Below are 24252 nucleotides of genomic sequence, written 5' to 3'. Positions count from 1 at the left end.
TCAATATATAACTTCGAGCTTCTTTCATCCAGGTACGTAATAGATTCTGTATTACCACAAAAATGCAAACATGAAGAATTGAGGTTTAATCCCTAGGTTACTGTATAACTTTTTTAGTGCAACCTTTTACCAATCACTTGCTTCGACTCGTCTCACTAACATTCCATGATTCATGTTTTTATATCCAAGGATTTCTTTCTTTCTTTATTTTTTTTCCTTTCGGAAAAGTCTAAGGTGATAAGTGTTATTTATTTGCAATTGTTACATGCAAACATGTTGCATGTCTACATATATGTGGTGTTTTGTTCTCGTTCAACGGTTCAAATATGCACTGATAATGCAAAGTTTTTTACATTATTAATATATTTTAGTCGATTAGAGCAAGATATTTATTGTGTTTTTTGTTACCAAATTAAGATTAATGTTGTAGGTAATCTAAACCTAATAGTATTGTATACCGTCAGTTTACAAAAGTTAAATTCAACATGTATAATATGTATTGCTTGATTTGTAATTGTTTGGATTCAAAGCCTAAAGAACACACAACATTTCCCTTAGGTGAAATTCTGAAAGGTCAAGAGTGTGGATATGAAAGGGATTAATGGAAGACAAAAAAAACCTAATACACGCAAAGGATGTTTGATGTTTCATTTTAACCTAACTCAATGACGAAAAACAAGACTTTAAAAATTATGTTTAAGGCGAGTTTGATGAGAGAACTAACTGCTTCTTTTTCTTATCCAGTTGTGTTTTCTTGTCTGGTTATATCAAGTTGGTTTAGCCATGTAAAATCCACCAACAAAACTTTCTACTAAAGTTATTATTCCCTTCACTTTTTATTTTTGGTACTTACACAAGACTATTCAAAATAAATATGGAAGAAGGAAAAAGATAAGGAGTCATTTTGGTTGAACCAAAAAAGACAGAAAGAAGCTCTTCACATAAATATTTTCTTAACGATTTTCATTTATCGAAAGGTCTGAGGCACGCACTGCACAAAAAAATTCAATTTGGTGGCAGCAGGTTGCAGTTAGTGATGAGATATTGGGAACGTATTATAATATTTCCAAATTATTAAAATTTGTGGTTTGTTTTTTAATTTTATTTCTCGAGATTAATAACTTTAAATGTGACAAATTTTACACTATCAGTGATTCAGTGTACAAACACTAAATTCCATTTGGAATTACTCAACATGTATTAAAAGGATTTCAATTATATATAGCTGAATATAAAGAATTTATGCACTAGTAGTTTAACCTTAAAAAGGATCTACTTTTACCGGTTGTAGTTGTAGCAAGTTAGTGATCATTATACATAAATACATGTAGTTGGATAAGTAGTCTAATGGTAATTTTCACCGTCAATACATAAAACTTAAAGTCTGTACAAAAGTTAGTACGAATAATATGATATAAGATGAACAAACATTATATTATCCAACAATGAAAAGTAAAAGAAAAAGAATTAACTATATGCATCACTGATAACATATGTGTTGAAGTTTGGCAAAATGCCAAAGTCCCACATTGGTTGGGAGTTAAGTTTGGGGGGATTTTTCCCCTATAAAAGAAGGCCTAATGTTTAGGATTGAAACACACCTCTCATTTGCCTTCTCATCTGTTTAAGGCATTTGTATCTTCTCTCTTTAGTATTATTTCACTTGTATTTTTGGAGTGGAATAAAATATTTGGTTGTGTCCGAGGAGTAGGCAAAATTAGCCGAACCTCGTAAATTCTGGTGTTCCCTTTATTGTTGTTTTATTGTCTTATTTATTATTTGGTGGCTGTCATAATTTTTGGTATAGTAGTTGTGACTTATTCACACTATATACATTTGGCTTCCGCAACAATTGGTATCAGAGCCAAGGTACTGTCTAAGTATGCTCTGTGGTTGCAGCATAGTCTGATCTTCCACATCAGAAAAGATTTATCTTGGTAACTGAGTCAAGGTTCTGTCTGAGTATGCTCTGTGGTTGCAGCTTAGTCTGATCTTCCACACCAGAAAGGAAATAATCTTGATTTGTGTCGTCAGCTATTAAATAATATTTGTGTCAAAGATGGGAGACAATAAACAAGAAGAATCTACATCAAGTGTCAACAATACGTCATCATTGGCATCTTCGCTTATGACAAGAATTGTGTCAAATGCGAAATTTGCGGTCGAAATATTTGACGGGTCCGGACATTTTGGGATGTGGCAAGGCGAGGTTCTAGATGTCCTTTTTCAACAAGGGCTAGATCTGGCCATTGAAGAAAAGAAACCAGATGTTATTGGAGAAGAAGATTGGAGAATTATCAACCGTGTTGCTTGCGGTACCATTCGATCCTACCTTGCTAGAGAGCAGAAATATCCATACACAAAGGAAACTTCTGCAAGTAAATTATGGAAAGCACTGGAGGATAAATTTTTGAAGAAAAACAGTCAAAATAAATTGTACATGAAGAAGAGACTGTTTCACTTCACCTATGTTCCTGGTACCACGATGAATGAACATATCACCAGTTTCAATAAGTTGGTTACAGATTTGCAAAATATGGATACAACTTATGATGATGGTGACTTGGCCTTGATGTTGTTGGCGTCACTTCCTGATGAGTACGAGCACCTTGAAACTACTCTACTCCATGGAAATGACGAAGTTTCTCTCAGAGAAGTTTGTTCGGCTTTGTACAGCTATGAACAAAGAAAGCGAGAAAAACAGAAGGGCGGAGAAGGAGAAGCACTATTTGTGAGGGGTCGTCCTCAAAATCAAACGAGGACAAAGAAGGGAAGATCCAAGTCAAGATCCAGACCCAGCAAAGATGAATGTGCCTTTTGTCGAGAAAAAGGGCACTGGAAGAAAGACTGTCCGAAGTTGAAGAATAAGGCCAAACATAACAATGGAAAGGCCATTATGGATTCAAATGTAGCTGATTGTGATGATTCAGACTTCTCATTAGTTACAACAGAGTCATCAACATCATCAGACATATGGTTGATGGACTCGGCTTGTAGCTATCATATGTGTCCCAACAGGGACTGGTTCATGGAATTTCAAGAAGGAGAATATGGAGTCATCCACACAGCGGATAACAGCCCTCTTACCTCATATGACATTGGTTCAATACGATTAAGGAACCATGATGGAATGATCAGAACATTGATAGATGTTCGATATGTACCGGATTTGAAGAAGAATCTCATCTCTGTGGGAGCCCTAGAATCAAAAGGGTTCAAAATCATTGCAGAAAATGGAGTGATGAGAGTATGCTCCGGTGCACTAGTGGTAATGAAGGCTAATCGGAAGAATAATAATATGTACCGCTATCGTGGCAGTACAGTTATTGGGACAGCGACAGTAACATCCAGTGACGACAAAGAGGCAGAAGCAACCAAGCTATGGCACATGCGCTTGGGACATGCTGGAGGAAAATCCTTGAAAACTCTATCAGATCAAGGATTGTTAAAAGGAGTAAAGGCTTGCAACTTGGAGTTTTGTGAGCATTGTGTCAAAGGGAAACAGACAAGGGTTAAATTTGGTACAGCGATCCATAATACTAAAGACATTTTGGATTATGTACACTCTGATGTTTGGGGTCCTTCCAAAACACCTTCATTGGGTGGGAAGCACTATTTTGTAACCTTTGTTGATGATTTTTCTCGAAGAGTGTGGGTGTATACAATGAAAAACAAAGATGAAGTGCTGGGAATTTTTCTCAAATGGAAGACGATGGTGGAGAATCAAACAGGCAGGAGGATCAAGTGTATTCGCACAGACAATGGAGGTGAATACAAAAATGATCATTTCAATAAGGTCTGTGAAAATGATGGCATCGTCCGACACTTCACTGTTAGACATACACCACAACAGAATGGAGTGGCAGAACGTATGAACCGGACCTTGCTGGAGAAGGTACGGTGTATGTTGTCCAATGCTGGCTTGGGCAAAGAATTTTGGGCTGAGGCAATTACATATGCATGTCACCTCATTAATCGTCTACCATCTGCTGCTATTGATGGCAAAACACCATTTGAAAAATGGTACGGAAAACCTGCTGTAGATTATAACTCTTTGCACGTGTTTGGCTCAACTGCATATTATCATGTGACGGAGTCAAAATTGGATCCAAGGGCAAAGAAGGCTATTTTTATGGGAATTACTTCTGGAGTCAAAGGATATCGCTTATGGTGCCCTATGACAAAGAAAGTAATATTCAGCAGAGATGTTACCTTTGATGAATTTGCTATGGTAAATAAGGTAACAGAAGATACCAAACAAAATGAAGGTGCTTCTAAGCAGGTGGAGTTTGAGGGAAAATTTATTTTTCCTACACAAGAAGCAGAGGAGGAAACAAATGAAGATTACCCTCTGGAAGGAGAGCCAGTAGAGGAGATTCCAACTCAGGAATCTCAACAACAACTTGAATCAATAGCAACCAGCAGGCCAAAAAGAACAATAACGAAACCTGTTCGTCTCATAGAGACGGTTGCTTGTGCAACCTCAATTGTAGCTGATGATGTTCCTACTACTTATAAAGACGCTGTCCAAAGTTCAGAAGAAGATAAGTGGAGGATTGCCATGAATGATGAAATACAGTCCCTTCATCAGAATCATACATGGAGATTGGCCAATCTCCCGAAGGGAAAGAAAGCAATTGGGTGCAAATGGGTATTTGCAAAGAAAGAAGGATTTCCTAACCAATTAGATGTTCGCTACAAAGCAAGATTGGTGGCCAAAGGATATGCTCAAAAGGAGGGAATTGATTACAATGAAGTGTTTTCTCCAGTTGTAAAACATTCCTCCATTAGAATTATGTTGGCTTTGGTAGCACAATTGGATTTGGAACTAGTTCAGATGGATGTAAAAACTGCGTTTTTACATGGAAACTTGGAGGAGGAAATCTACATGACTCAGCCAGAAGGATTCAAAGTTGCTGGAAAAGAAAATATGGTGTGCAAACTTGAAAAATCGTTGTACGGATTGAAACAATCTTCTAGACAATGGTACAAGCGATTTGACGAGTTTATGTTGCGGCAAGGGTACAAGAGAAGCAAATACGATCATTGTGTGTATTTGCACAAGCTTAAAGATGGTTCCTTTGTATATCTTCTCCTATATGTTGATGATATGTTGATAGCTTCCAAGAATTTGGAAGAAATTGATAAGTTGAAGATTCAACTGAAGAAGGAGTTCGAGATGAAGGATTTGGGTGAGGCAAAGAAAATTCTTGGCATGGAGATAATTAGAGATAGACGTTCAAAGAAACTCTGTTTATCTCAAAAGGAATATTTGAAGAGAGTACTTCAACGTTTTGGCATAGATGACAAGACTAAGCCAGTTAGTACTCCACTTGCTTCCCATTTTAAGCTAAGTACTACTATGTCGCCAATGGATGAAGCTGAACGAGAGTATATGTCAAAGGTACCATACGCAAATGTTGTTGGTAGCTTGATGTATGCAATGGTTTGCACAAGGCCTGACATTTCACAAGCTGTTGGAGTTATTAGCAGATATATGCACAATCCAGGGAAGGAGCATTGGCAAGCTGTGAAGTGGATTCTACGGTATATTCATAATACTGTAGATGTCGGGTTAGTTTTTGAGCAGGAAGACAATCAGTTTGTAGTTGGATATTGTGACTCAGATTTTGCGGGTGATATGGACAAACGAAGATCAACTACTGGTTATGTGTTTACTTTTGCAAAGGCACCAGTTAGTTGGAAGTCTACTTTGCAGTCAACAATTGCTTTGTCTACAACAGAGGCAGAGTACATGGCTATTACAGATGCTGTGAAAGAGGCAATTTGGCTTCAAGGATTGCTAAAGGAGCTTGGTGTTGAACAAAAAGGTATCACAATTTTTTGTGATAGTCAAAGTGCTATTCAATTAGCGAAGAACCAAGTTTATCATGCAAGGACGAAGCACATTGATGTTCGGTATCATTTCGTACGAGAAATCATAGAAGAAGGTGGAGTCACGGTGAAGAAAATTCATACTACAGAGAATCCTGCTGATATGCTGACAAAGGTGGTGACTGCGGTCAAGTTTCAACATTGTTTGGATTTGATCAACATTGTTGAACACTGAAGATTGAAGATGAAGACACAACCAAAATTTGTTATTGAGAGAGAATTGAAAATGTGGAATTTTGCCAAGGTGGAGATTTGTTGAAGTTTGGCAAAATGCCAAAGTCCCACATTGGTTGGGAGTTAAGTTTGGGGGGATTTTTCCCCTATAAAAGAAGGCCTAATGTTTAGGATTGAAACACACCTCTCATTTGCCTTCTCATCTGTTTAAGGCATTTGTATCTTCTCTCTTTAGTATTATTTCACTTGTATTTTTGGAGTGGAATAAAATATTTGGTTGTGTCCGAGGAGTAGGCAAAATTAGCCGAACCTCGTAAATTCTGGTGTTCCCTTTATTGTTGTTTTATTGTCTTATTTATTATTTGGTGGCTGTCATAATTTTTGGTATAGTAGTTGTGACTTATTCACACTATATACATTTGGCTTCCGCAACAATATGTTTTACATTTTCTACTGACTTTTCATTCTAAGAATTTTTTTCAACCTTTCATTTACAGAACCAATAATAGGATATGGTCGAAAATTGAAGCAAGCAGCAGAAGCAAGGTATATACAAGAGAAACCTACATAAAATTTTCCCCAGATGAATGAATATGTAAAGAATATAAATATTCCAGTAAGAGTAATTACTATTATTAAATTAAGCAAACATTTTGGTGTTGATAGTTCTTGTTCTGTACCTTCATTAGGGAAATGACCATTAGCAATGAAATCAGAGAGTAATTTATCTTTGAACTGAAATGTCTCAATTAACCATTCAGAAGCCTCCTTTTCAGATTCTGGGATTTTCTCAAGAGGAATGCGTCTAACATGAATATGTACTTCAGACGGATCAACACCAAAAGCATTGTCTAAAAAAATTGGGCACTGATTTTTATATGCAATAGTCACATCATAAACTGCAAATTCAGCAAATTGGAGAATGTGAGATTGTGTGAATTAGAATGGAGAAAAATAGGTGCTATGAAGATCAAGATAACTCCATTTCTTTTTATTGTCACTCTAAGCAAAACAATTGTTGAATATGCTCATTTTAGCTATGTTGCTGTAACACTCTAGGCGAATCTCACATCGACAAAATACAGGAAAGATATTGGATATATTACAGTAAATAAGCCTTAGACACTAATGATACATTTTAAAACCGTGCTGGCCTAGGCCCAAAACGGATAATATCACCAGTGGGCTGAGTTGTTACATATGGTATCCGACCCACTCCACGTGCAACCTTGAATGATGATAGGGTAAACCTCAGCAAAGACGCCGAGGTATGTGACACTCTAGGCGAATCCCACATTGAAAAAATACGAGAGAGATACTAGGTATCGCATTTTTAAGTCGTGGTGGCTCGGACACTCTGAAAATGCATGCCTGTGGGTACGTGTCGAATCCTCCAAAACAATGCGTTTTGGAGGATTCAATACGGGTGCGGCTGCATGTTTGCACAGTCTGCACAACATAGCGTTTTAGAAAACCAAAAGGCATTAGTATTTTTTTTTTCTAATCCAGCCTTGAGGCATATACTCAGTAATTACTCGAGCGATTTAGTCAAGTACTCATTATAATTAATGCTATCAAATGATTTTCTTAATGCAAGTGTCAAAACTTCTAATGACGGATTAGAAGATGACATCTCCAATCTGAAGATAATATGTGACTTAAAGATCAACATTACCCCTCAAATGCTAGAGAGCAAATAAAAATAAAAGCAAAGAGAAATTTCTATTAGACATGGTCACAAGATAGAACCTGCATCCAAAGAGCTCCTAGTATTTCCAAGCAGGCATAATCCATTGTTGGTGGCAAAATCATGGCTTCTTTTGCACTTCTGCTCACTATATATAAAGGCAAGTTACAATCTAAGAGAGGTGAAAAAAAACACAAATCCAGAAGTTCTGCAATGCTATAAGTCGAAACTTTTAGCTAAAATATACTTATATGATATGTTGACTATTAGCAAACTCAATTGTCGTGCTCCATAGGTAGAAACAAAACAAGAACACAATACCAAAAGGACGGTGCACTAAGCTCCCGCTATGCGCGGGGTCCGGAAAAAGGTCGGACCATAAGGGTCTATTACATGCAGCCTTACCCTGTATTTCTGCAAGAAGCTGTTTCTACGACAAGACCAAAAGGACCAAAATAAGAAAAGAAATGCACAAGATATTGCATAAGATAAACCTACGTGTAATCTGTTCCTTCAGGGAAAACGGTTAGCCACAATGGATCCTGAGGATTTGTAAACGTCGAAAGCATTTGTCTTATCACCTGTTCGTCGACTACCCAATTTCTCTTCAATGGGATGAATTCTAGCACATAAAATCCCCAGCCAAAGACTGGCAATTTTATCAACCTTTTCTTAAGTAAATATTTGATGTGGCCTAAGCATCCCTTTCTCAATGCAAGATTCCACAGGTACATCCAATCGACCTCAGATTTATGGTTGGCGATCAGCAGAACACGTTCTTTTGGCGGGACATGATCACCAGAAAAAATCACATTGGTTTCATTTATTTTTTCAAATAAGAATGGCCATAATCCAAGCCAAAGACCAAAGAGAAGTGATACAACTTTCCTACTATAAAGAGTGCTGAAGAAGCGCAGGAGAACAGCTGCCACAGGTACGAAATAGATCAAGAAAACGAATGCTGTTGAAAGTAGAACTAATAAACATATCACACCCCTTATAATTCTAAAAGGAGTCAGAGGAAAATGTTTTGATTTCTTAACTGAGACAGAAATCTCTTGAAATTCCATCCTGCTGTAGTTTGGCACTCAGTGCAACTATATAATACAACTGAAGATCTGCATCGGCTAAAGTCTCAAACATGCACTCTCAATATCTTTTAACTTCAATGACTAGATGGGGGTAAATTCTGTTGTGAGAAGAAGAGCAAAGATGGTTCTTTTGCAAACAAGAAAGAGCCAGAAAACCTCACAACTTATATCGATGACAACTACAACAACAACAACAACAATCCAGTAAAATTTCACAAGTGGGGTCTGGGGAGGGTAGAGTGTACGCAGACCTTACCCCTATCACGAATGAGTAGAGATGCTGTTTCCGAAAGACCCTCGGTTAGACAATAGATCCGTAACCGCAACAGAAACCAGCAAACATTGATGACAACTATGAAATATAATTTGTGCCTGAGATGATTCCTAAGGAATTACAGGTCAAAGTCACATCCAACATAACTAAACAAAAGCAATGAGGTTACACTTTTAAATGCTTTTTTTGGCTGGTTTTAGATTACTAGAACTAAGTGACCTATCCAACAGTCAAGAAATGTGTCATTTGTTATACCACATGAAAGGAATAACTCATACAACATACTATGAATTTAATACCCTATAGGTGGACAATGTAGTTTTTCTAAACTACTTTGGCATTTAAGTGTTGTACATAAATACACCATTGATTAGCGAAGGATTCCAATACTGCTTACCAAGCGAAAAATCCAATAGATTACCTCAAATGCATTGATTAGTCAAGACATACACAGAAAGAACCAGGATATTGTCTCTTCTGGTTGTTTATTGCTCAACTTCAATTAAGGGTTATATCTTAATATCCTATCTCATGAATTACTTATTTCTCTTGCTATGAACAAAGCAATTTTTTAGGATAACACAAACTGACCCTCTGTTGAGAGATCAATGTTCTACTGAATTAGATGCGTAAGTAAAGAAATTTAGACTCTCTAACACCAGAAGTTCTCTAAATTTCTACAAGATTGAAAACGCTGCCAGTAAACATAGGAGCTGATGTAAGCGCAAATTAGGGGTGTACAAATGAAACCGACAAACCGCACCAATTCGATAATCCGAGTCCAACATAGAAAAAAAACCCGACTATGATTTGGTTTGGTGTTGGAAAAAAAAAACCCGACCATATTTGGTTTGGTTTGATTTTAACTAAATAAGTCAAACCGAAACCAAACCAACCCGACATTATATGTATAGAAGTTTTAAATATATTTAATACATAAAAATATTTATTATAGTGTAGTTTATAAATATTTCTTAAGCTTTTTCAAAGTTTTATCTTTTCACGTATTAATTCAAGCTTGGACTAATAATTTTTAGATGCTCCAATAAGTTTTATAGTTCATAAATGTTAGTAACTCAAATAAATCCTAAACCAACATCCAATCAATACTAATGCTAATAAAAAACATTCAATTCAATTATACTTTGAATGAAAATAGTGTTGGATATCTATTTTTTAGTTTTTCTGTGGTTTAGATAAAATGCATAACTTATTTTTCTTTTAATGTTTAGTCATGTAAATAATAGTGCTTATTAATCGTACTTATTTTAGCACTTATTAGTAATTTTAAATTATGTTTGTTTTAATTATGGTTTATTAATGATACTTATTTTATGTGATTTTATTATCTTTATTGTTGAATATTTTAGTACAATGACATGACTCATCTCATATTTATGTTATTTTATTGAAAAACACCATATGTAGTTCTATCCTACTAGGATTAAAGAAATATTTGGAGCACAAATTCTATATTTTGTGCTATGAAGACTTTATGGGGAAAAAATCCGAAAACCCGAAAAACCCGAGAAAAACCGAGATTGAAAAACCGGACTTTTATTGGTTTGGTCTTTAAATTTAATAACCCGATACAATTGGTTTGGTTTGGTAATTAGAAAATCCGAACCAACTTGACCTATGTACACCCCTAGCGCAAATCTTGTACAGATATTTTATATATGCATGTATAAAGAAATTAAGTATACGACTTCAAAAATGACGACCTTAGAAGAGATTGGGATTACAAATGATTAAACCTCGCATCCGATATGGTAGGCCTGCAAAATATTTGTCGTAACGAGCACAAAATTAAATAAAAAAGATATAAACATATGTTTTTTCCTTTTTCAGTTTTAACTTTAAATACTCTTTATCCTTCAATATCTGCCAAATATATATTGTCCAGACGCCTATTACATGTATACCACGTTTATTTTCCGTCACAAATTTTTATTATTTAACTATAATTAATTTATTTATGTTTTGCACACATGAAGCTTGTTGAGATTATTGACGTGATTGCTCTATATTTATTCTTTCATTCTTTCATACTTGTATTGGTTACGAGGTAGTTAGCTAATGTTAGGTAATTGTACAGCTCCTATAAATGAGGCATTAACTTTGTAATTTCTTTTTGAATTGTAATAATGAAATTAGGTTCTCTCTTCTAGAAGCTTCATTATTCGGTCTGCTCTCTCTTTCTCTTGTACGATTCACTCTCTTCTGCCATTAGAGCTCAAACTGAGCTCATCTCTTTCTCCTTCATTATCTCTGAACTTTCACATAGTATCAGAGCGGGACAACGACCTGAAGCTTCATCTCCTTACAATTTCTCGTTCTTCTACCCACAAAGTCAGAAATTGACCATCGTTACTTGCTTTTTGGGGATTAGGGTTCTTGTGTGGAAATCGATCAATCAGTCGATTGATTCTAGCAGTTTACCTTCACTGATAACTATTTCATCCTAGTCAATTTGGATCATGGCCGGAGAAGACGAAGCCCCGGTGACGGACAAAACAACCCTAGATTCAACAAGCCCACTGTACATGCATCCATCGGAAAGTGCTGGATCTATGCTAGTTCCGATAGCTTTTGACGAAACCGGTTATAGATCATGGAGAAAGAGGAATCCTCAAAGCACTCTCCGTGAAAAACAAATTAGGGTTCATCACCGGAAAATGTAAGAAGCCAGGCTATGATTTTGTTAACCTTGATTAATGGGAGCGATGCAATGATATGGTAACTTCGTGGATCTTAAACTCTCTCTCTAAGGACCTAGCGGACAGCCTGCAATACGTCAATGATGCTAAAGAGCTTTGGCAGGAACTAGAAGATAGATACGATCAAACTAATGGTGCCAAGTTGTATCAGCTTCAAAAGGAAATAAATGATCTGAGCCAAGGAAGCCTGGACATCACTGAATATTATACAAAAATGAAGAAACTTTGGGAAGAACTTAACATGCTGAACATTCATGCCAAATGTGCTTGCAAATGCACCTGTGGAGCAAGAGAAAACATGCATAAGGCTAAACAGGATAGAAGATTAATTCAGTTCCTGATGGGGCTCAACGAAGTGTATACTGTCGTGAGAGGAAGTATTTTGATGATGAACCCTCTCCCAACAATAGCTCAACTCCATTCTTATTCAAGAAGAGAAACAAAGGGAAGTTAAACCAAGTAACAATTTTTCAATGGACTCTGCTGCCTTGAATGTGAGTGGATCAGGAAATAACAATTTCAGAACTAACTACAGTCAACAGGGAAGCAACAACACCTATGGTGGATATAAGGGAAACCGACTTAATAACAGACCTAGACCATTCTGTGACTACTGCAAGAGGCCAGGGCACACTAAGGACAAATGTTACAAACTTCATGGATTCCCACAGAATTCCAAGTTCAATAAGGGAAGAAGAATTGCTAGAAATATGTTTGGACCATCAAATGAAGCTACTGCAGTGAAGGATGATGGGAATGACCCTCAAGAACAGGAGTAGAGTCGACACATGCACAGTCTGACCAAAGAGCAATATGGCCAACTGCTCACCATCCTGGAAAGCTTTCAAGGAGGAGGAGACAAATCCACAAGCAATGCCATCAATGGACGAGCTGTGAACTTTGCAGGTATATCAGCATGCTGTACTCATTTTGACTCTAGTAACCCTTTGTGTGATAGTTCTAGTTAAAATGCTGACACTTGGATCCTTGATTCTGGAGCCACAAATCATATGACACATAACAAATCAATCCTAACTAACATTAAAGCCTTGGTTTACCCATACCTGGTCACCCTACCAAATGGCTACAAGGTTAAGGTGACACTGATTGGTGATGTAGTTTTAAGTCCAAAATTCAGTCTCAAGAAGGTCCTTTTTGTTCCCAGTTTTAAATTCAATCTGATATCAGTCCATTCTTTGATAGTTCAACTTGATTGTATTGTGGTGTTCACCAAGTACATTTGTATTCTTCTACAGGGCCCTTCACTGAAGAGGCCACTGGAGATTGGTAAAGCCAAGACTGGTTTGTACCTACACTGTTCAAGCAACTGCAACACTGGTTCAACCCTTTCTAATTCTTCTAGTGCATCCATTTCATGTTTTACTAGTAATAAAGACAAGATACAGTCTATAGTTAACACATCTACCTCACCTTCTTCTTCTCAACTAGCTAACACAAATAATCTGGTTTCTACTATCCCTGTTGCTTCCACTATGGTTAACCCATCTTATAGTAGTGATAGGAGTAATTCATTTCCACATTCACATCACTCTGTAAATAGTTCAAGTAATAAAAGTGAGTCTTCTTTGTCTAGTAGTTCCTCTACTACAGAACATTTACTTGATCTTTTATGGCATAACAAATTAGGACATGTACCTTTTGTCAAAATTAAAAGGATTTCCTCTATACCTATTACATTTGCACACAAACAACCTTTTCTTTGTCCTATCTGTCTCATGGCAAGACAAACTAGGCTGTCTTTCCCAGAAAGAACAACATTGACTACCAAATCCTTTGAACTGCTACACATTGACTTGTGGGGGCCATACCATGTTACACCATATAATAAATATAAATACTTCATTACCCTTGTAAATGATTACAGCAGGTCCACATGGACCCACTTATTAAGCTATAAAAGTAATGCTCTACACACCATTAAGGCTTTCTTTGCCATGGTAGAGCAGTAATTCAATACCAATATCAAGACTATAAGAACTAACAATGGTCTTGAGTTCACCAGCCTTAGGGCCACTTCTTTTTTCCAGTCAAAGGGTATTATACATCAAAGAACGTGCCCATATACACCACAACAAAATGGTGTGGTGGAAAAAAAACACAAATATTTGTTAGAAATAGCCAGGGCACTACTCTATCAATCAAAATTACCCATGCAGTATTGGGGAGAGTGCATTCTGACCTCCACTTACCTAATAAATAGGCTTCCCTCTTCATCACTCAAAACCAAATGTCCCTTTGCACTATTGTACCAGAAAAAGCCAAACTACTCTCATCTCAGAAGTTTTGCTTGTTTATGCTTTCCTACCACTCTCAAAACACAAAGATAAGTTTGAACCAAGAATTACTCCCCATATTTTTGTGGGTATTCCTTTGGGATAAAAGGCTATAAGGTACTAAATCTGGCCACTAAGAAGATACGTATTTCAAGAGATGTAGTATTCCATGATAATATATTCCCATTTGCTATGTTCACTGAGTCAAGTAAAGTTTTCCCTTCATTTCCTCAAATGAAGTCATACTTGTCAGATGATCTATTTCCTTCCAGTGACATAGGTAGTGTTCCACATTTAGTTAATGATAATGTTCACCATGAAGTGTCACCAGGGAACTTGTCCAAGCCTGAGCCCGGTTCACCCCTATCTAACCTTCACAATGATGACTCTAGACCTTCTCAGTCACCCTTGAGGAGTCAGACATCAGGAAACTTTCCTGTTGCTGACAGTCCAAGAGAGGTACCTCCTAATGCACCTCAAACCCCAACTGTTATAATCCAGGATCAAGGAGCTTCAGTCTCAAATTAGAACAGACCCTTTAAAACCTTGAAAATTCCTACCTATCTTAAAGACTATGAATGTACACTTCCCAGACTTCAGCAAACTCATCAAAACCAATCAACCTCTCCAAATGATAGCCAGAGTACACAGTCTTTTTCTTTTAATACCTCTGTCCCTAAACCTTTTGATAGTTCACCTAATGAAATAAATTCCACTTGTCAGCATTTGATAGGAACTGGTCCACATGAATGTGAACCTAGCTCATATGAGGAAGCTGCTGTAACGCCTGCCTGTCAAGCAGCAATGAACCAAGAATTCCAAGCATTGTATGCAAATAAGACTTGGGACCTAGTTCCTCTTCCAATTGGAAAGAAGGCAATAGAGTGTAACTGGGTATATAAGATCAAACATAAAGTAGATGGTAGTGTAGAAAGATTTAAAACTAGATTAGTAGTTAATGGGTATACACAACAAGCTGAGATAGATTACACAGAAACATTCTCACCTGTAGTAAAAATGACAACTATTAGGGCCCTAATAGCAATAACAGTCAAAAAGGGGTGGCAGATTCTACAGTTAGATGTAAATAATGCATTCCTTCATGGGGATCTCCATGAAGAGGTGTACATGGAGATACCACCATGCCTAGTTGTGGACTCACCAGATTTGGTGTGCAAGTTAAACAAGTCCCTATATGGACTCAAACAAGCAAGTAGACAATGGTATGAGAAATTAACTCAAGCTTTGTGTTCTAGGGAGTACACTCATTCAATGCTTGATTATTCTTTGTTCTATAAGAAGAGTGAAGGCTCAGTAGTGTTTGTAGCTGTGTATGTAGATGATGTTCTTGTTACTGGCACCCATCTACAAGAGATTGAGTCCCTGAAAACTTTTCTACATAGTACCTTTAAGATAAAAGACCTAGGGAGACTAAATTATTTTCTAGGACTGGAAGTTCAATACACAGAGAAAGGGGTTTTAATGTCACAAAGGAAATTCACTATTGATCTTTTAAGAGAATTTGGATGTATAGATTGCCCTCCTATGACTTCTCCTATGGATCCCTCTATGAAATTAAAGGCTGATGAAGGAGCTCAACTGGCAGACCCTTCTTATTATAGGAAGTTGATTGGCAAACTCAACTTTCTCACTAACACTAGGCTAGACATTGCCTATAGTGTTTAACATCTCAGCCAATTCATGCAAAGCCCTAGGGAGCCTCATTTGAAAGCAGCATACCATGTCCTAAGATACTTAAAGAGTGACCCATCCTTGGGCATCTTCCTCAACAACAATGCAGACTATGCAGTAAGGGCATTTTGTGATTCAGACTGGGCTACTTGCTCCCAATCCAGAAAATCAGTTAGTGGGTACATTGTGTTGCTTGGTACCAGTCCTATTAGTTGGAAGTCTAAAAAAGCAGTCTACCATTTCACTATCTTATGTAGAAGCTGAATATAGGTCAGCCAGAATAGTGGTTGGTGAACTTGTATGGTTGGCAAGACTTTTCAATGAACTTACTGTTCCATTGGCCTTGCCTATCCCCATATTCTGTGATAGCCAAGCTGCTTTACATATAGCAAGAAACTCTATGTTCCATGAACGTACGAAACACATCGAAGTGGATTGTCATTTTGTGAGAGATCAACTGAAGGAAGGGCTAATTTCCCTTCATCATGTTTCTACTAATGACCAGTTAGCTGATATCTTGACCAAGTCTTTAATAGGGATCAAGCATTCTGCACTTCTTAGCAAGTTGGACGTGAGGTCCTCCCCTCCAACTTGAGGGAGGGTGTTGAGATTATTGACCTGGACTGCTCTATATTTATTCTTTCATTCTTTCATACTTGTATTGGTTATTAGGTAGTTAGATAATGTTAGGTAATTGTACAGCTCCTATAAATAGGTCATTAACTTTGTAATTTCTTTTTGAGTTATAATAATGAAATTAGCTCCTCTCTTCTAGAAGCTTCATTATTCGGTCTGCTCTCTCTTTCTCTTGTACGATTCACTCTTTTCTGCCATTAGAGATCAAATTGAGCTCATTTCTTTCTCCTTCGTTATCTCTGAACTTTCACAAAGCTAATATGAGGGGTGTTTGGGTTGACCAGCTTTTAAGCATTTTTTGGCTTAATTTGGTGTTTGCTTAACATCTAAGTGCCTTTAAGTTAGGGTGCTTTTAAGCTAAAACAAGCTAAAAGCCATAAGTTGGCCACCTCTAACTTATTGCTTTTTAGCTCAACAACTTTTTTCGTTTGACCAAGAAAATTACTTTACTATCCCTTAAATTATTTTATAAACCCCAAAATACCCTTCCCTCGGTAAAACCCTAACTACGACTCTTTTCTTTTCCCAGTCAGTCTTGATGTTTTCTTTCTGCAGTTTTTCTCCAGAGAACACGTAACTTTCCTTCCTACGCTACAATCTCTCCATCCCTCATCTCTCACTAGAGCTCACAATCTCTTCCTCGTTTGGAGATAAAAGTCTGTGTGCAGTAAAGAAACTTGGAGGTTGAGTTGCTTGGTAGACAACGTTGTTGATCAATTTAAGGTAAGGTCCTCTCTTTTACTTTGGTTTTATTTCGTTTTAAGATCATGATGAGATATTAGTGATTCACTAACAAAAAAATTATGTCTGTTCTTTTTTCTTTTGTTATTTGAAGAAAGTTCAATATGAATGGTTGAAGTAATTTAACGTTGCATGGATGAATAATTGCAATGTTTATGGTATATTTTTGTTTCTATTATATATCAGCCATAAGATCACTATAGTTTTGAGTATATTATTGTCATTATTTGATGCAATTTTTTTTTTCTGTTGCATAGTAGAGAATTCATTATGATAAAATTGAACATATTGGAGAAAGCAATCCACTTGATAGCATCGTATAGTTCACAAGTAGTAATTGCTCTAATAATAAACAATTTAATATTATGAACACTTTATGAGTTTTTGCATTCACCAGTGTCACATCTCCTTTTTCCGCACCCGTGGGGCTCGTAGGGAGTTTTCTCCAATTAAAGGACAGTCGAAACGAGATTTATTTATTTATTTCAGAGTCGCCACCTGGGAATTTTAAGGCGTCCCAAGTCACCAGTTTTAATCCCTGAATCGAGGAAAATATGACTCTGTTTGTTATTCTGCGAACCAGAAATCCTGAGTAAAGAATTCTGTTAATCCGGAAGAAGGTGTTAGGCATTTCCGAATTCCGTGGTTCTAGCACGGTCGCTTAACTGTTTTTCTTTATTCTTGGCTTATCTTGATTTTATATTTTTATTGCAGGATTTTGTTACCGCTTCTGTTTATTGTTTACAATTATATAAACGAATTACGCGTACGTATATTCGTATTATATACCTTTTATAATTACAGAGAATCGTGCCACGCATACGTGTACACAAAAGGTTGATAATATTTTTTTTTATATTTTTATTATATAAAAAAAATCACATGTTCGAAGTTAGAAATAAAATTAAGAACACCGTCGCCCTTGTATGATTAAACAGTGAACTGCACATCTCGGGTTATATGAAATTATTTTAACATCCTTGGAGAAATCCCTTTTATTAAATATTCGCTCGAAGTTGCGCGAACGCATAATCCGAATTTGCTTTTAAAAATATAATCAGGTTACGCGAACGCATCCCTAATCGCGCAAAATATTTGTAATGGTATTATGGATTTTCCACAAATTGTTTATTATATTCATACATTTTTATGTGAAAATCATGAGAAATTCCCATTTTTAGAGGCCCTTAAATTCTTTGAAAAAAATTCACAATTTATTAAATGTTTACAGCTGATTATATTTTTCACATATGAATTATATTCTTTCGAGCCATTCAAATTTTAGGAGTAAAATAAACAAAGTGTGATTAAGACTACCATTTTTCTCGTAAATACAATATATATATATATATATATATATACCCAAAAATGAATTGCATATGAAACTAAAAATGATTTATAAAGGGAAGAGATATTTTTGAAGAATTTTCATTATTTTTATTTAATGCAAATTCTATTTCTACTTACCATTGATATAAAATGTTGCAATTCGTGCTTATACATCTCATCTCATTCTCATATACTTGTTTTTAATCCTAATAGGCGAAATTATTTTAATTAATTCTGCTTATGATTGAGTTTGGGATATATACACATAATCAAACCAATTTGATTCTCAATCTATGTGAATTATTGCTAAACACTACTTTCGCATTGTATAAATTCCTAGGCCCTTTGTTATTAAGAAAGAGAATAAGTCTACTTGTTGACTTAATAAAATGATATTGCATACAACATTATTCGCCATATCTTTGACATTGTGAACATAGCGGATTTTACTAAGGTAACTTTCAACTATTGATTATAAACATAACTATTGTTATGCCATAATATAGCAAAATGCAACCAACATCACCTAGCTTTAATCCACAACCAAATACTCAAAATATGCTAACAATGCATTTTCTTGACATTTCCATACTACTCTGTACCTGACTAACAATGTCATAAGACTTAATTAATGGCCAACTTTATGCCATGTTCCCTATCTTGACAATTCAATCATAACTATACTTTAATGAAATTCTGGAATAGATAATACTATTACAACACTTATATGAGTTTCAAAAGAAAATGATCAACTGCTAATTATCATGTCAAGCATAATACTATATTAACCAACATGAAACAAGACTGAAATTTAAAATAATGAACTTAGACAAATAAAAATAGAATTGCAATTCAAACTTCATTAATTTGTCATGCTGAATCTCTTCCCAACATAGAATTTAAAAGATATGTACCTGGAAATGAAAGTAGAAGGAGTAAATTTCAGCAGTTGTAGCAGTAACAAAATCAGCAGAATAGCAGTATTTCCACAGATTTGAGCAATAATAAGACCCGAGGAACCCAGATGCACAGTAACAATATTTTTTAAGAAACTTCAGATTTTAACTGAACAATGGGATCAAATAAATCCGGACAGATTCAGTGAAAGAATAATATTTCTGATTTGAGACTTAGAACAAAGCAGACTGAAAAAGCTTTCAATTTCAAAACACAGAATCAGCTTCAATACTAGTTTCCGATGTAGAATTCTGTTTTACTGTTTCTGTTTTCCTTTCTTAACTTCTATCCATATTTTTCTCTCTATGTATATGTATTTCTATGTGTATTCCCTAATGCCTTCAAATCAGATCCCTCCTCTAATGTCTGTCCCTGTATTTATACAGGTCTGCCCCCCTTTCTTAAGTGCTACCTGGACCCCTTCTTTCTTTTAAAAATCAGAAAATCATATCCAAAATCTGCTTTTAAAAACTTTAAATCCTATTAAGTGACCCTTTTCCTGATTTCCAGCATTCCATTACCTTTTGTTTCCCATTATCCCATTAGATTAAAAACTATTAACATTCCACTTTCAGCCCACTATTATTATCATATTACCCTCATTGTTTTATCTGTTTCATTCCCAGAAATGCCCCTGAATCCTACTGTTATTACAGTCTTTAAACTAAAATCAGAATCTGTTACAAAACAGATTTAAAAAAAAAAATTGTTCAAGCTTAATTATCCTTCTGATTTAAATAGCTAGAACCAATCCTAATCAACTTCCTAACACAATTGTATCTACCCAACCCCTGTAAACTTGAATTCAAACCCAACATCACAACAACATAATACAGGATTCAACATAACAAGTTAAACTGAACTTCAACATTGAACTAAGATCAAACAAACACAGGAGCATTGTCAATATACTGATAATGCCCTGAAACCAACTGGTTCAGAAATCAACATACACGCAGCATTCATTTGACGGACTCATTGAAATATAATCAACGATGATTTAACTGACGAGTATTAATCAAATTGATTATCTATAACAATTGTCCACAAACAATAGGTAAACAGATTGTTTCAACTAGCAATATCACAAACGGGAATTCATAATGTAACTAATCGACAAACTTAATCGAGTCGATTACACACATTGTAAACAATCACAAACAACAGAAACAATTCACACTTTGATCAAGTAAGCTGGTACGAGACAGAATAACAGAATTAATCAAACAAAAATATGAAAAATTAACAGGTTATTGAAACAAACAACTATACATGTAGGAAACAAAAAGAAATAGGAAAAATACCTCTGAATCTTTAAACTTCATACGGACTCGAACTCGACTTGGATTCGGACTTTTGAAATCAAACAGACCTTAGTCGAAGTATTTTCAACTAAAAATACTTCGACTAAGGTTGATTAAACCTCAATCCCTCGTTTGAATTGAAAAAATTCCAAGATTGGAAAGTTTTTTAGGGTTTCAGATTTTGGATCTTAAATCTGAACACTTCTGGGCAGATTCGAAGGGAACCAAAGATGACACAAGGGTGAGGGAAGCCTAGGGGTCATTTGGTGTTAATTTGGAAGGAATCTAAGTAGGGTTAGGTTTCACTCGAATCTTCAAATGAAGATTCGAGCAGTTCCATGAAGATTCGAACCATGCTACTAACAGATCCGTGATGAGGATGGATAGGGGATGCTATGGTGTTAATTAGGGGCTGTTTGGTTTAGATCTGAGTTTGGCTCGAATCTTCAAATGAAGATTCGAGAACCTTTAGGAGGATTCAAGCCAAGTGGCTAACATATTTGGATAGAGGATGTGTAGGGGGTTCTGGGGTGTTAAGGTGGTGACCGGCGGCGTTGTTGCCGCCGGGTTTCAGGCGATGGGATGCTAGGGCGGCTAAGGTTAGGGGTGGGTTTTTTTGGAGACGATGATGAACAGTGGAGAGGGGGGGTGTTAAGTTAGGGGGCCGGGTAGGGATTTGGACTTATATAGGGACGGGGTGGATTGATGCTGACCGTTAGATCAAGCAGAATGAAAGGCCAGGATCTATTCACTTAACCAAACGATGTTGTTTGGTTTAAGTTGGGGGGACGGGTTGAACCGGGTATTGGATCGGGTAAGGATTACGGGTTATGGTGATGAGATCTCAGCCGTTGGATGGATTTGATCCAACGACCATTGATGAAATACGACCAAACGCTGACGTTTTGGCTCGTTTAAATTGGACCGGACAGGTTTGTTTGGACTGGGTTGTGGGTCTTACTTTGTTTGGGCCTGGATTTAGGTCCAGGTCCGATTTTTCTTTTAGAATTTATTTTTTTATTTTCTAATTTTATTCTTCAATTTATTAAAATCCTAATTAAAATTATAAAAAACAAAAATTATTATTACAAAAATACTGATTACTTTTAACAATTATTAACAAATAGACAAAACATTAATCACACAGTGAAACATTTAAAATAGAATCAATGCATATTTTGTGATTATTATTTTTGAATCAATTATTAAATGCATAATTAAATCCTAGATATGCATGAAACATGTATTTTAATTTTAATTTTGTTTAATTATAACAAAACAAACATTTACGGACAAAACGTAACACAATTTCCAAAATTGCACACTAAAAGAAATTAACTTTATTTTTGATTTATTTTTGGAGTAGTTTTCGTGAGGCAAAAATCACGTGCTCACAACCAGGAAGATAATGCATTGTTTGGCTACAAATGAAGGAAAAGTATAGTTGATCGATCATTCTTTACAAGGGAATAGCGTAAACGTAGAAAATGTGGAAAATCAAAGTGACAACATTTGGATGGCTACTCGTGACATGATTGCTGATGATATTTGGCAATATGCTGAACGCTTACATTAGCTATTTCCAATTTTGTTTTGGACATTTTACTAGGTATAGATACAACTCTAGATATTTTGGTTATGGTTCTCTAGCCTCTTTTGAGAATAATGGAGTAATAGAGTGATTTGATTCAATCCAAGTGTCTTGATAGGGTAGTGAGAATATTGCCATTGTGGATGCCTTTCTTTGTTTGGATTTTATGTAGCAAATTTCAAATTGTGTTTCTGAGACGATTCTAATTTATTGTATATTTCGAAAATAAACGTAATGTTTTTTTAAAAATACAACAACAACAACAACAACCCAGTGTAATCCCACAAGTGAGGTCTGGGGAGGGTAATATGTACGCAGACCTTACCTCTACCCCGAGGGGCAGAGAGGCTGTTTCCAGGAGACCCTCGGCTCAAAGAGGCAACAAGAGACACTATATTAGTACTATCACTAGACTCATAATAAAACAACATAAAGTACCATAAAATCCATAACATAACATAAATACCATAAAAAACAAAGTAACAGCAATATAAGAGATATAGAAAATACGAGAAAGATGTAAGGTATTAATACACAGGAGATAAAGCCCATCATCAGTAGTTGATCAATAGCATCCTAAGACTAATTCCTAACTGGCTAGTCTCACTCTAGTGCGCTGTAACAAAGACATCACAATTTCTCTAACCTACAACCTTAATGCTCGATCTCCACAATTCCCTGTTTAGGGCCATGTCCTCAGTAACCCTAAGTCGCGCCATATCCTGCCTGATCACCTCTCCCCAATACTTCTTAGGTCTCCCTCTACCTCTCCTCGTACCCACCACCGCCAGTCGTTCACACCTTCTCACCGGTGCATCAGTGTTCCTCCTCTGAATGTGCCCGAACCATCTGAGTCTTGCTTCCCGCATCTTGTCCTCCATGGGGGCCACACCCACCTTCTCTCGAATATCTTCATTTCTAATCTTATCCTTCCTTGTATGCCCGCACATCCACCTCAACATCCTCATCTCTGCAACTTTCATCCTCTGGATGTGTGAGATCTTCACCGGCCAACACTCGGTCCCATACAACATAGCAGGCCTAACCACTGCCCTATAAAATTTACCTTTCAGTAACAGTGGCACTTTCTTGTCACACAGGACTCCCGTCGCTAACCTCCATTTCATCCACCCCACCCCTATACGGTGTGTGACATCCTCGTCGATCTCCCCGGACCCCTGAATAAACGACCCCAGGTACTTGAAACTACCCCTCTTAGGGATGACTTGAGAATCAAGCCTCACTTCCACTCCCGCTTCCGTCGGCTCTGCCCCAAATTTGCACTCAAGGTATTCCGTCTTCGTCCTGCTCAACCTGAAACCTTTGGACTCAAGGGTGTGTCTCCAAACCTCTAACCTCTCGCTGACACCGCGTCGTGTCTCGTCGATTAGGACTATGTCATCAGCAAATAGCATGAACCATGGCACCTCCCCCTGAATATGATGCGTTATAGCATCCATCACCAGGGCAAATAGGAAAGGGCTGAACGCAGACCCTTGATGCAACCCCGTAATAACCGGAAAATAATCTTAATCGCCTTCTGCTGTCCTAACCCGAGTCTTAGCTCCATCATACATGTCCTTAATCGCCCTAATGTAGGCAACCGGGACCCCTTTAGCCTCTAAGCATCTCCATAAGACCTCCCTAGGAACCCTGTCGTACGCTTTCTCTAGATCGATAAACACCATGTGGAGATCCTTCTTCTTATCCCTGTATTGTTCCATCGTCCTCCTAATAAGGTGGATAGCTTCTGTGGTAGATCGCCCCGGCATGAACCCGAACTGGTTGTCTGAAATAGACACCGTCCTTCGCACTCTCATTTCTACCACTCTCTCCCAGACTTTCATGGTATGACTTAGTAATTTAA

The 24252-nt window shown here is 36.7% G+C and overlaps 2 protein-coding genes across 2 annotated transcripts; one reads left to right on the top strand and one right to left on the bottom strand.

Moving 5' to 3' along the window:
• Positions 1-6519: 6519 nt before the first annotated feature.
• Positions 6520-8826, bottom strand: LOC104231009 (probable 1-acyl-sn-glycerol-3-phosphate acyltransferase 5). Its single transcript, XM_009783931.2, has 3 exons — positions 8255-8826; positions 7819-7904; positions 6520-6968 (listed from the first exon to the last, which is right to left on the bottom strand). The coding sequence occupies exons 1-3, from the start codon at positions 8824-8826 to the stop codon at positions 6520-6522; spliced, it is 1107 nt and encodes a 368-aa protein (XP_009782233.2).
• A 3031-nt stretch (positions 8827-11857) lies between these two features.
• On the top strand, positions 11858-12295 carry LOC104231010 (uncharacterized). Its single transcript, XM_009783933.2, has one exon. The coding sequence runs from the start codon at positions 11858-11860 to the stop codon at positions 12293-12295; it is 438 nt and encodes a 145-aa protein (XP_009782235.2).
• Positions 12296-24252: the final 11957 nt, after the last annotated feature.

This window comes from Nicotiana sylvestris, chromosome 4 (assembly GCF_000393655.2).
Source record: "Nicotiana sylvestris chromosome 4, ASM39365v2, whole genome shotgun sequence".
Taxonomy (NCBI): domain Eukaryota; kingdom Viridiplantae; phylum Streptophyta; class Magnoliopsida; order Solanales; family Solanaceae; genus Nicotiana; species Nicotiana sylvestris.
Note: the sequence above shows the minus strand (reverse complement) of the source record. Positions and strands in the feature narration are given on the sequence as shown.